Raw genomic sequence first — 12,393 nt, 5'->3', positions numbered from 1 at the left:
GTTCACACACCCCGTCGCCCCCAGCCCTAAATAACAACCTAGGAGCAGGCATCATGCCCATTCTACAGAGGAAGCAACTGAGCTCGGCGTGGAAGATGGCCCCCTGCCATACTCCTCCTGGGCCTCACAACTCTAGAAGGAAGTGCCGGGATGGGTTGAATCAGAGGCAGAGCCCCTCCACGCCCCCCAACAGGTGGCAGGAGATGACAGGATCACCACCCTGGCCCCCAGGTTATGTCCCACAGCCCCAGAACACAGGTAAGGGCACTAAAGAAACCCCAGGTGAGAACCGCCTCTCTGACGTTAAGAGGCACTTTGGTGTGGAAGTTCAGAGCACACGCCTGGAAGGAACAAGGGGCCTCACCGGAGGACCCAGGTGAGCCGAGGAGGGAACAGTGTGCCCAGTGCAGGGGTGCAGGGAGAAAGAAGGGAGCGCGTGTGGATAGACAGGGAGGAGGGACCGGGCACAGGACACAGGGAAGCCAGCAGGGGCCCCGCACAGCTCTGCCAAGGGCAGCTCCCGTGGCTCCCTGGCCAAGAAGGGCGAGAGCTGCTCCTCCCACTGGGACAGCAGGGTGAAGCTGTTCTCAAGGGCCCTGCCTGGTCCTGCCTTCCAGGTGCACCCCTGCCTTAGAGACCCTGCACCTTTGTCCCCAAGCACAGAACTACCCCAATGACCCTGCCCACACAATCCACCCACAAGCAGAGTTCCCCCTACCCCAAAGACCTAGGTGCATGCAGTCACCCAGCCATACCTGCTTCTTGCCCCCCGTTGGGGGGGGGGGCATGCCAGGGACAACAGGACAAAGGTGGGCAGTCCAGGAGAGCCATGACCTTGTCATGACCACCCAGCACTCCTGCTGGGCAGAAAAGGCAAGGGAGTGCCCATCACCCTGGTGTTGCCTCTGGCCTGGCATGAAACCCCACCGCATCCAGGCCTCCTTCTGCCCCGCCGAGGATCACCCAGCCATAACCTTGGGGCTGTAGCAGGAAGCAGTGGGTGCCTGGCCTGGGAGACCCATCAAGGACAGGCGGGAGAGGCGGGAGGGAAGCCCGTCATTAAGGAAAAGCTATAAAACATTTGAAAAGCAGCTTCTAAAGCCAAAAGGGTACGGGCCTGACTCGGTCTCTGGGCTTTTCTTCTTCAGAGCCAACACCTGCAGGGAGGCCTTCTCCGCTCCACCCGCCTCTCTGGCGACCACCTCCCAGAAGAGTCCTTCGCAAGGCGGGACTCACCCTGGCCGGCGGGAGCCAGGGTCCCTGAGCTTGCTGCTCCTGCTGCCGGCAGGTGAGCACTGCAAACACCTGCTTCCCTCTCTGCCCCTGCGCCCCCAGGACAGGGGCAGGAGGCACCCGCCGCATTCTCACGTCTCCAGGGAGCCCCCGGCCGCCCGCAGCTGGTAGGGGCGCGGGTGGCGAGTGCACCACAGCTCACGCGCGGGGGCCTCACGCTCGGCGGGCGCCCGCCCGCGCAGGGGCCCCCGGTGCTGCGGCCGCGCCAAGGTCACGGGGCTCGGCTGCGGCCGCCCCGCCGCAGGCCCGCACACGGGGACCCCCGGCCGGTTACGTAAGCCAGGCCGGCTGGCGGCGCATACCTGCAGCGGGAACGTGGCCGCCCGGTTGCCCACGTAGCCGCGGACGACGTGGCTCTGGATGGAGAGCACCCGGCACTCCTCCTCCATGCCGGGCTTGCCGCGGCGGCGCGGGGCCGGGCGGGCGTCCGCGTGTCCGCCGCTCGCTGGGTTCCGCTCGGCTCCGCTCGGCGTAGGCGCTCGGCTCGGGCGCTAGGCCGCCTCCTTGTGACCTCAGCGCGGCCGGGAACCGCGGGTCCCGCCCGGCGCGGGGGCGGGCGGGGCGGCGGGGGCGGGGCTTCTGCGCAGCCCCGCCCCCAGCCCGCCCGCCCCGGGACCCGGGAAGCCGGAGCCGCGCCCCGCTGGGCCCCGGCGGCGGCGGCGGCGGCGGCGTCACTAGCGCTCCCGGAGCGTGGGCGGGGCAGCCGCCGTGCCGGACGCTGGGGCGCGTTTTTCGGTCCACCAGGCGAGGGCACCGTCGCGTCTCTCGTTCACTGCCCGAGGTCGGCGGACCTCTGACCCGGAGCACGTGCGACGAGGACCGCCGGCGCCGCGAGAGTCGCCCGCCCCACGGCCCCGCAGTGCCCGCTCCCCAGCCCAGGGGCGTCAGGGCCGCCGAACCCTCCCGCAGGGCCTGGGGCCGCCCCTCCGGCCACCAAGCGGACCGGCGCCAGGAAGCACCGGGCCGGCGCGCGCCCTGCGGTCCGGGGGCGCCCGTCTAGGGGACGCGGAGCGGCCAGTCGTGATGCCCCCACCCCCCACCCCCGCAGAGGCCTGGGGGGCGGACATCTCTGCGGTGCCATGACACCCTTGGGGACCCCGAGACGCCCGGTCCCCCCCAGCCCCGGACACGTGGCCCGACCCTCCTGCCGCAGGGTATCTTGGGCCCGCCACGTGGCCCGTGTCCATGCACCACCGCCCGCCCCATGTCCACCTTCAGAGCCCGCCATTAAGCACGAGTCCGGTTCCCCCACTCCCCGCAGTCACTACCCGGCCCTTCACCTCCCACTCCCACCTCCGCGGGCCGGAGGCATTCCCTGGGTTCCCCCGCGAGGGTCCAGCGCTGCTGCGGGGTCTTCAAACTTCAGGACTGGGTGATGTGGGTCCCTTGGCTGCTTGTGTTTCAACCTCTCCATCCTGGGGGGAAGGCTGATGCGTCCCGGCAAGTGCTGGCTAGAGAGGAAGGAGGGCACTGCTTTAGCTGTCCAGCTTTTCAAGAGGAAGAACATCCTAGTTGTTAATAATAACAATAATAATAGCAGCTAACATTTATTGAGCGCTTACTATGTGTTAAGCCATTTCCTGCATTAACACATTTGAAATCCCCAACACCTAATATGGTAGAGGCTCGTCTCCTTTTACAGCGAGGAAACAGGAAGAGAAACCAGAGGTTACAGAATCAGGGACGGGTGGTGCTGGGTGAGATCCCTGCAGACGGCAGGGGCCAGCACACTAGACACTGTCCTTACTGCCTTTTCTCTGTCCTACTCTGTGAGGTCAGCTGTCCTTGGCTCTTAGGAGGGCCTGATGAATCTCTCTGCAGCTGATCTCACCCCTCCCCACCTTGATCTCTCACCTACTGTTCCTCTGCTTTTCTGGGCCAACCTCATAAGTGCCCTCCCCCTTCTTCATCCCCACCCCCACTCACCTTCTGCCCAGGTAAATGCGGAGCACTAAGGGGGGAGGAGGCAGACAAGCCTCCGGGACCCCAGGCTCTGGTCCTCTCTTCCTTGACAGAGGGCCCGGGTAGAGGTCAAAATCCTGGGCAGCACATTTTGGTGAGTTCACTTTTCATCGGGCTTTGGGAAGATCGAGGTTCCTCACTCCCAGTGCCCTTGGGTCCCAGACTAGCCACGGGAGGCTCACCTGGAGAAGCCAGCTGGTAGACCCGCCAGGGCCCAGCCCCGTCCCACTTTGCTGAGCCTGGCCCCCAGCGTACTCTTCCAACTCTGCAGGTGCTCCTGGGGCCACTCAGGTTGGGCAGACACGTGACTGTGGTATTTTATGAGCACTTTTGCTGCTAATTAGCGGTCCACAAACAAACCTCTTTCCCGAGGACTCAGACAGTGAAGACCTTCAGAAACCACCAGTCCATTGAAAAGATACTCGCGGTCCCCGCCAGCCAGGTGATGGGTGGGCCTCCTCACCACTGTGTCGGGGTGGGGGAGGGATGCAGAGCCCCTCAGGACCCCGTCCCCCACCCTGTCCTTCCAAGGCAGACCCGCCCTTCCTGGGAGAGGGCACAGTCCCCAGTGTGGAGTGAATGCCCTGCAGGGTGATTCTTAGCTGATTAGGAAGAGGCCGCTGACTGCCAGGTCTCTTGGGGGGAGGGTGGCTGGAGAAGCAAGTGGGTGGGGTCCAGGAGGTTCCCAGAAGGTGGTTCAACAAGAACTGAGGGAACCGAGAGAATTTGTGGCTGACCCTGGTCTGTTTGGGACCCCCAGAGCCAGGTGCCTGTGCACCTCTGTGCCCTGGTTATTATACCGTCAGAGCAGCACCTTGGGGCTGGAACCCCACTTGGGCCTGTGTTGCCCCCCGCCCCCGCCACAGGGGTGCTGTGACCTGGGAAAAGTCTGGCTGATCCCAACCCCAGAACGGTGTCTTCTTCCACTGGAGGTGAACTTCACATACACGCTGCCCGTTATGGGTTGACTGCATTCCCCCAACTCACATGTCATAGCCCCAACCCCCGGTACCTGGGGGTGTGACCTTACTTAGAAATAGGGCCTTCTGCAGATGTAATCAAGTGAAAGTGAAGTCGTTCAGGTGGGCCGTAACTCCAGCATGGCTGGTGTCCTTATGAAGAGGGGAACACACTCTCCTCCAGAGCCCTCGGAAGGAACCAGCCCCGTTCACACTCTGATCTTGGGCCTCTGGACTCCAGAGCTGGGAAAGAATCCGTTTCTGCCATTGAAGCCACCTGGGGAACCTGTGTCAGAGTTCAGGCTTCACCCCGGTGCACTGCCTGCTGGCCGTCAAGCTTGCCCCCTGAAGGTCCCAGGCGCTGGCAAGGGTCCCGAAGAAGCAGATAGGCATGAAGAGACAAGCTGGCTGGGCTCAGCTCACGTCGTGGGTCCCAGATCTTCTGAGGCCCTCCCAGTGTCGAATGTGGTGTCCCACCAGCAGACCATGAATACTGATTTCAGTCCCAGAAAAAGTCATCACTGTCCCCAGGTTCCTCCGGGCCAGAGTGCTATCTCTGATGTCGGCTACAAGGGATGGGGGTCTCCAGAGACTCAACTACCATTATGACACACTTGTATCCCCCAGAATTCCTATGTCGAAGCCCTACCCCTCAAAGTGATGGTTTTTGGAGATGGGCCTTTGTGGGGTAATGAAGGTTAAATGGGGCCGTAAGGGGCGGCGCCTGACTTAGTAGATTTGGGTCCTTAGAAGCAGCAGCAGCAGCAGCAGCGAGCTGGGTCCCCATCAGCCTGTGGGCGCGGTTGAGATATGGGGTCAGTCCCGTCCCGCTCAGCCCTCGGCACTCACCGCCCTTATGTTCCAGGGGGAGGGATCTCGGGTCCTCTTGGAGATCAGTCGGGCAGAGCCTCTGGCGGCTGCTGCCTGTTTGAAGGGGTCAGACATGCAGGTCAGTGTCTGGGGGGCCTGACGGTTTGCTGCCCAAATCCTCCCTTTCTAGAGGGATGTGGTCAGTCTTGGGCCCCTGCAGACCTCCTCTGCTTCCGCTAGTTTGTCGGTGCTGGGGTGTCGTCGGCCGGTGCTGGTCCGACTGCAGGACCCCGAACTGCTCCCCTCATTGCTTGACGCAGGCCCCTGCTTGACGGGAGAGACTCCATGGCGCTCTCTACAATAGCATTCCACCGGGCCGCTCTCTGCCCCGCTGGCTGCGTTTTGTTTTTGCCTGAGAGGCGGTAGCCAAGTGCTGTGAAGTACGGTTGTGTTACTATTCACGGACCGTGAGGTCAGCAGATTGGGAGACACTGCCATTGAAAAGATAGTTTGCCACTTGAGGTTTCCAAGAGGTGGGAGCACCCACACCACACAGGGCCACGTGGGGAAGCGCCAGGTGGGCTGGGAATGGGGGGCAGGGGAAGGAGACTTTATTGGGGTTTTAAGGAGAAAGGCAAGGCGGGCAAGCAGGGTGGACACTGATGAGTTTGAGCACCTTTGGCAGGCTCTGGGGTATGGGCTGTCTCTGCTTGTCTGGCCTCTGGCCCTGGCCAGAGGGATACGGCTCTTGGACTGTAAAAGATGGAGGAGCGACGTGGAATGTGGGCTCTGGGCTCGTTACTTGGCATGTGAAAGGCACATTTGCTGTCTCTGAGGGTTGGCCAGCCCCGGGAGGGGTCGTTTCTCCCCACTCAGCCAGGCTCCAGATGTCCTGTATTCTCATCGAGAACACAGAAATAGGAACATGCAGGTCGTATACACCAGGGCGCGCTCTGGAGTCTGGAGCCATGCTGCCCGGGCGGATTCCCGCTCCTCCGATGGCCTTGGACACCTTGGAGTGACAAGTTAGGTCAGCTCTTAGACTCAGCGTCCTCCTCTCTTCGGGTATGAAGTAAGAAGAGTGTATCAAAGTGGTGTTGAAGGGATCCAGCAGATTGCCCCGGGTGGGGCGTGAATGAGGGTTCCAGAAAGTCTACTCATCACTGTTTATCAGGATACCCTGGCCTGCCGGAACAGAGCTGGTGGAAAATTTTACTCTCTCATGACTGCTGGACTCCAAGCCGCCATTTTTATGGGATGAAAAATCACATATGTACAAGTGGCTTCCATCCTTCTGAGAACAGGCTTTTGGACATTTCTCAGTTCCAGAATATTCTTTCTTTCTTTTATTTTTATTTTTTAAGTAAGTTCCATGCCCAGCTTGGAGCCCAACGTGGAGCTTGAACTCATGCCCCTGAGATAAAGACCTGAGCTGAAATCAAGAGACAGACACTTAGGGCCCCTGGTATCCAGCCACACGTCAGGCTCTGTGCTGAGCGGGGAGTCTACTTGGGATTTTCTCTCTCCTTCTCCCTCTGCTGCTCTCTCTCTCTCAAATAAATAAGTAAAATCTTAAAAAGAAAAGAAAAGAAAAGAGAAGAAAAGAGTCTGACGCTCAAGTAACTAAGCCACCAGGTGCCCCCAGAATATCTTTCTTAAGAAGCAACAACTGGGGGCGCCTGGCTGGCTCCGTTGGAAGAACAAGCAACTCTTGATCTTGGGGTCATCAGTTCGAGCCCCACATTGGGTGTAGAGATGACTTAAAAAAAAAAAAGCTTAAAAAAAGAGGCAAAGACTGAACCTCAGGCCTGGGTTCCAGGGTGTTCCTTATTCGGATGGATTATGTTTTTCACTTTCCTCTTGGGAAGAGGCAAGATTTTTGGAACCCTGAGAGCACTTGGGGTCAGCGTCTTCAGGAACTCTAGAGAATCCCCTACATTCTTTCCTGACCCAGGCGGGTGTGGTTCTACTTTTTAATCCTCAAACAGGCTGGTCTGGTTTGAGACTCACCATGCAGCCTTGGGTCAATGCGCTGGTCACCGTGGCAACCCCTGGGCGCTCCTTGGAACAGCTCCAGGCCATCTGGAGAGTTTTCTCCCAAGAGTTCAGAAAATGTGTAGTTAAGAGCCGTCTTCAGCCCATGAGGGGCCGTCTGCTCCTGGTTCCTGACCCAAAGAAATCAGCTGGAGCCTCCCCCGCTCTTTCTGACCAGGGTTTACTGGAAATGTTTCTTCTTTCTCTTCAGTGATACTTCAGCTCAGAAAACAATCAATCTGGGCCAACAGCCAGGAATTTTAGCCCCGCAAGGGGCCTGTTGGGGCAGATGATTCACAGGGAAAGAACAGAGGGAAAGCGGGGAATTCGCTCCGGTAGTAGGCGTTCCCCGCACGGGAGTGGCTGGATTTCAGGGCGGTCTGACCAGCTGCGTGCGCTGACCCAGACGCTTGCTGTTGCCTTCCCGGCAGCTGCTGGTTCTTACTGTGCCCCACAGAGACGCGGGCAGATTGCTCATGGTTCTCTAGTTGCAAGAGAAACTCACGTCCTGGACGCCTTGGGGAAATGACAAACATCGCAGGGAAGAAAACGGAAACCCGTCGCAGCCCCACGTCTCGAGGGTAGACGGCACTCGGGTCCTCTTTCTAGGCACGTCTGTGTGCATTTACGGGAATGTGGCAGGTGCCCAAGACGCAGACTGACGGGAGACTTTCTTCTTCTTCTTCTTTTTTTAAGGAGATTTATTTAATTGGGAGAGAGAGTGAGGTAGAGAGAGCGAGGGCAGGGGGCAGGGGCAGAGGGAGAGGGAGAGAGAGAGAATCTCAAGTAGACTCTGTGCTGTCCACAGAGCCTGACTCGGGGCTCGATCTCACGACCCTGAGATCATGACCTGAACCGAAACCAAGAGTCGGACCCTTAACTGCCCGCGCCATCTAGGCCCCCTTGAGACTTTTTTTGTTTTTAAAGATTGGGATTTGTAATGGATTGTGTACATTCATAATGATATATATATTTAGATTTCATCTATTATTTATCTGACAGAGATAGAGACAGTCAGTGAGAGAGGGAACACAAGCAGGGGGAGTGGGAGAGGAAGAAGCAGGCTCACAGCGGAGGAGCCTGACGTGGGGCTCGAACCCGGAATGCCGGGATCACGCCCTGAGCCGAAGGCAGACGCCCAACGACTGCGCCACCCAGGCGCCCCTCATAACGTTATATCTTTATACCTTCCACGTGTCCTGCAATATTCTTAGTGATCTTTCATGGCTATGTCACCTCCCTTCCATGAAATTACAAGAATTTGACGAATCCTCTTATCAAATAGTCAGGTCGTGTCCAGCACTGCACTGTTAAAAATATTTCACTGGGCTTACTTGTGAGTCAATCTTCGTGTGCGTGTCTGATTACTTTCTTAGTGCAAATTCGTTGACGTGGCGGGACAGGCAGGCAGGGAGTCTGCACCTTCACGTTGTTAATGTGTGTTGTCAGGTCACGCTGCAGGAAGGGGTCCGGTGCGCACTCCCGCCAGCACCTCACCGTCACCGTAGCTCAGCGTCATCAGGACGGGGCGCCTGTCTTTTCAAAGAATCCTTGCAAATTGGCAAATATAAAACACGGGAGACACTTTTAGGCATGAATCTGTATGGTTTCTCCCTAGAGTTTTATGGAAGTCAAAGTGCGAATAAAGGGGAAGACTTGACTTGAGGAAGCTGGATTTTGGGGGCAGAGGCTCTTCTGTTTGCTTCAGAAACCACACGGAGCAGGGCTGAGCTGGACCGGGCGGTGCCACATCCCAGGCCACGAGAGCCACGGGCTCACACGCCCTCGGCACCTCCTGGGGTCCTCACTGGGGAGGGCCACTCCCCGGGGGCCCCTCAGCTCACTGGCCCCTCATCTGGAAAACGGTCACAGGGGCTCGTGCGTGGCTCTGGTGGCAGTCACACGTGGGATACATGTGGAGCGGGCAGAATATGCCCACGTTCCCGTCAGACTGTGACTCCGTTGGGAGGGGGCAGGGCTGTCCTGCACCCACCAGCCAGGCCGGTTCCCCGCTCTTCTCCCAAGGCAGGAAAAAGTGGCCCAGGGATGGCGCAGGCCAGAGCGAGAGAGGCAGTCCCTCCCAGAAGTCGCCGTTCTCCCTGCCTGGTCAGCCAAAAACCTGTGCCCACCGCCTCCGGCTGGCGGAGCCCACACAGCCTCTCCCTTGGGTCTGGCCCGGCCTCCAGCCTCTCCGCCTCCTCCCGCCCGCCCTGGCTGCGGCTGGCACCACTGGTCTCAGCCCGGCCTGCCTCCAGCTCTACCCTGGTCCGAGCCGTGGCACCCCCCACCCCGCCCCCAGGCACGGAGTCTGAACCCTCTGTGCCCTGGTCCCATCTCTGTGCCTTTGGCCGGGAGCCGCCGTGGCCGAGACTGCACGCGGGGCTGGTCTGCAGTGACATGGGCCTGGTCACGTCTCAGATTGCTGCTGTGTTGGAATGATAGTATTTTGGGTATTTGGGGTAAATACAACGCATTACTAAAATTGATTTCACCTGTTTATTTTTTTAACATGGCTACTAGGAAATTGTTAGTGGCAGCTGTCCCCCATTTCCACTGGACGGTGCTGGCACTTCCCTTGCATGTCAAGGTGTCCCTGGTCCTGGTCCCCGAGCAGCCACTGTTGCCACCTGCCTCGCGGTGCCAGGCACTTCCCCGGAGATCACTGCGGAGAGAGACCCGGGGCCCCTCCGGGGAGCGAGCGTGGGGAGCCGGGAGTGGGTGCGCGCTCTGCGGCGGGTGGCTCAGGGCGGGAGCTGTGCCTCCTCCTGCCTTTGCCAGTCCCCCAGTAGGGTCACTATGGAGCCTTCAGACCCCGTGTTCAGACGTGGCTCCCGCAGGCTTTGTGGGCTCCGAAAGCTGGTAGAAGCCGGTCACCTTTCTGCACTCCTGTTGTTTTTAAATAAAACTTTGGGCTTATGTCTCATTCATGGACAAGTGATACTTAGTGGGGGCGTTGGTGAAATCACGTGTATTCCAGGTTCTGTCCACGGGCTGCACACTCCAGCCCCGCGTCTGTGCCTGACGTGCTAACCCAGGACTGACTGACCGGTCCACGGCCTAGAGACCAAGGTTAGGGGGTGACCTGTGCCTGAGGCAGAACCCCGGAGACGATGTCTGTCGGGGCTGGCCATGTGCCCGCGGTGCCAGGCTCAGCATCTGGCCAGGTGAGAACCGGCCTCCCCAGGACATTTCCCCAGAGGCACGGGACAGGCTGCAGAAAACCAGCCGCCCTCAGTCCTGACGCCGGGCCGGGCAGCAGTCGTCCCCTCCCGGAGCTGAAAAGAAGCCCTCTCTGCACCGGCTTCCTGAGAAGGCTGGAGCCGGAGGAGCTTCCCGCGCTCCGCTCCGGGGAGAGCGCTCCACCCGTGCCGGGCCATCCCCCGCACTCACAGGGCACGCATGCGGTCAGGGGTCAAGGTCAGGCACACTCCTCAAAGACGCAGTGTCCCGAGATGTTCTAGAAAGAGAAGCTTGAAGCCGCAGCAGGCAAACGCGGCGTGTGGCGGGCTAGCTCCCGGTCGGAAGTGTGCGGGGAGCACCTGGGGGGCGGCTGAGCGTGACCTCGTGTGAGACCTCCTTAGGTGTGGCGTGGCCGCGGTTACACGGAAGACTGTCATTCTTCGGCAAGGGGGGGCCGGAGCGTTTGGGGCTACAGTGGCGTGTTGTTCTTGATGCACTTGGAGAGGCTTCAGGCAGAAAGCGTGACTCAAACACGGCCCCTGTCCCCATCCGTCCCGTCAGTCGGCGGCTCCTGAAAGAGCCCGGGCCGAGCGTCTGCCGGGAGCTCCTCCAGCCCGAGCGCGTGGAGGCAGAGCCGAGCACGAGCCCTCCGCGTTGGGGGTTTGTGCCTGGACTCGGTTCCGTTAGCGGCTGTCTGCTGAGCCCCGCTCGGGGTCAAGGCCCGGCCCAAGGCTGCAGGTTTCTGCCTCCCGCGTGCGCGAATCCCGCCGCCCTGGGGAGCCGTGGGGCTGCTTCCGTGGGGCTGGCCGGGGTCCGCGCTGCCAGGGGCAAACCACGGCCCCTGCGGCTCCCTCATGCCTCGCTGCCTTCTGAAGTCCGACCTCCTCGCCGGGGACAGGGACTCCTGGGAGGATTTCCCTTCTGGAAGCCATGGGGGCTAGACACGGGGGCAGGTGAGCGCAGGGCCCGGCAGGAGAGAGGGCGTGGGGGGGACTCCCACACCCCCTGGGACGGAGACAGGCGTGTGCTTCAAGTCACAGGGTCCTGCTCTGTGCGAGCTCTACGAGCGTCCCCCAGCACCCACACAGCCCTTCTCCAGCCTCTGGACCCCTGTGGGCTCCCTCCCCCGGGAGATGGCTGCCCACCCACGAAGGGTTTCCCCGTGGCCACAGCCCCCAGCTGTCACAGCCTCTCTCCCACCGTCCTCACCCAGCCGCTGTGGTAATTCTATTGAATAAACGCCTCTCAATTTGTTGTAAGCCCTTTGATCAATCTCCAGAGACTCGGCATGGTTGTTGTTGCTGATTCTAACCAGCGTTATCAGAGGTCCCACCTGGGAGTGTGTCCCTCAGCACGTCACACTACCTTTCCGGAAGTCCCGCCTCCTCACGGGTCTTGGAATTCACTGAACAGGTACCTGCCACAGGGCCTTTGTACGTGCTGCTCCTCCTGCAATATATTCTCCAGACACCCATATGGCTCACTTTTTAATTTCTTTGGGCCTCTGTTCAAATGCTACCTTCTCGTAAACAGTCCTTGCCAGCAGAGTTAGGTAAATTAAGGAAGAAACATACACAAATGAAACCATGGATTCCATTTAATGGTCTTTCCAACACTTAGTACAAGCAGCACTGCTTCCAGATTGTACTTTTTATTAAATTCAGTAGAAACTTAGGAGTGTAAAGTGTAAAGTCTGGTACCAATCTACAAGATTGGCCAGATGTAGCGGGGCGGGGGGGCTTATTCCTCATGAGACAGCACCAGCCCCACGCGTGCTCCCTGCTCTCCTCCCCGGAGCTCTGACTTCACCTGTCTTTCCGTCCAGTCCCCTCCGGCAGGGCCCGGATCCCGCAGCAGAGCGCAGACAGTGCCTGACCACGGCAGGGGCTCAGCAAGCGCAGCTGGACGGAGGGCTGGCGTGGAACCAGTGGAGTATTCTGTCAGGATGTGGAGGGGAAACTGCTGCTGAGCAACTTGCTTGCTAACGGGCGTGGCTCCTGCCAGGGCGACGGTTTTCTGCCGCACACACTGAGCTCGAATGGGAACGCGGGGACAGAGCTGAGCCTGTCATGGAGTGCGGGACAGCAGGTACCCACCGGGAGCTGAGTCCGGGCATGGAAATGGGGACAAAGCCCGTGACGGACCAGTCTTTAAA

At 59.8% G+C, this 12,393-nt stretch overlaps 1 protein-coding gene across 1 annotated transcript in view; it reads right to left on the bottom strand.

The window, feature by feature from the left end:
• The window catches only part of PDXK (pyridoxal kinase), a 29,202-nt gene extending 27,382 nt beyond the window's left edge, over positions 1–1,820 (bottom strand). The window contains exon 1 of the mRNA XM_045774160.2: positions 1,596–1,820. Within this exon, the coding sequence (XP_045630116.1) occupies positions 1,596–1,682 (87 nt within the window). The 5' untranslated portion in view covers positions 1,683–1,820. The remainder of the gene's footprint in view (positions 1–1,595) is intronic.
• Between the last annotated feature and the right edge of the window lie 10,573 nt (positions 1,821–12,393).

The sequence above is a fragment of the Ursus americanus genome, chromosome 4 (genome assembly GCF_024610735.1).
Source record: "Ursus americanus isolate L20-20 chromosome 4, mUrsAme1.1.p, whole genome shotgun sequence".
Taxonomy (NCBI): domain Eukaryota; kingdom Metazoa; phylum Chordata; class Mammalia; order Carnivora; family Ursidae; genus Ursus; species Ursus americanus.
This window is presented reverse-complemented; position numbering and strand designations above follow the sequence as displayed.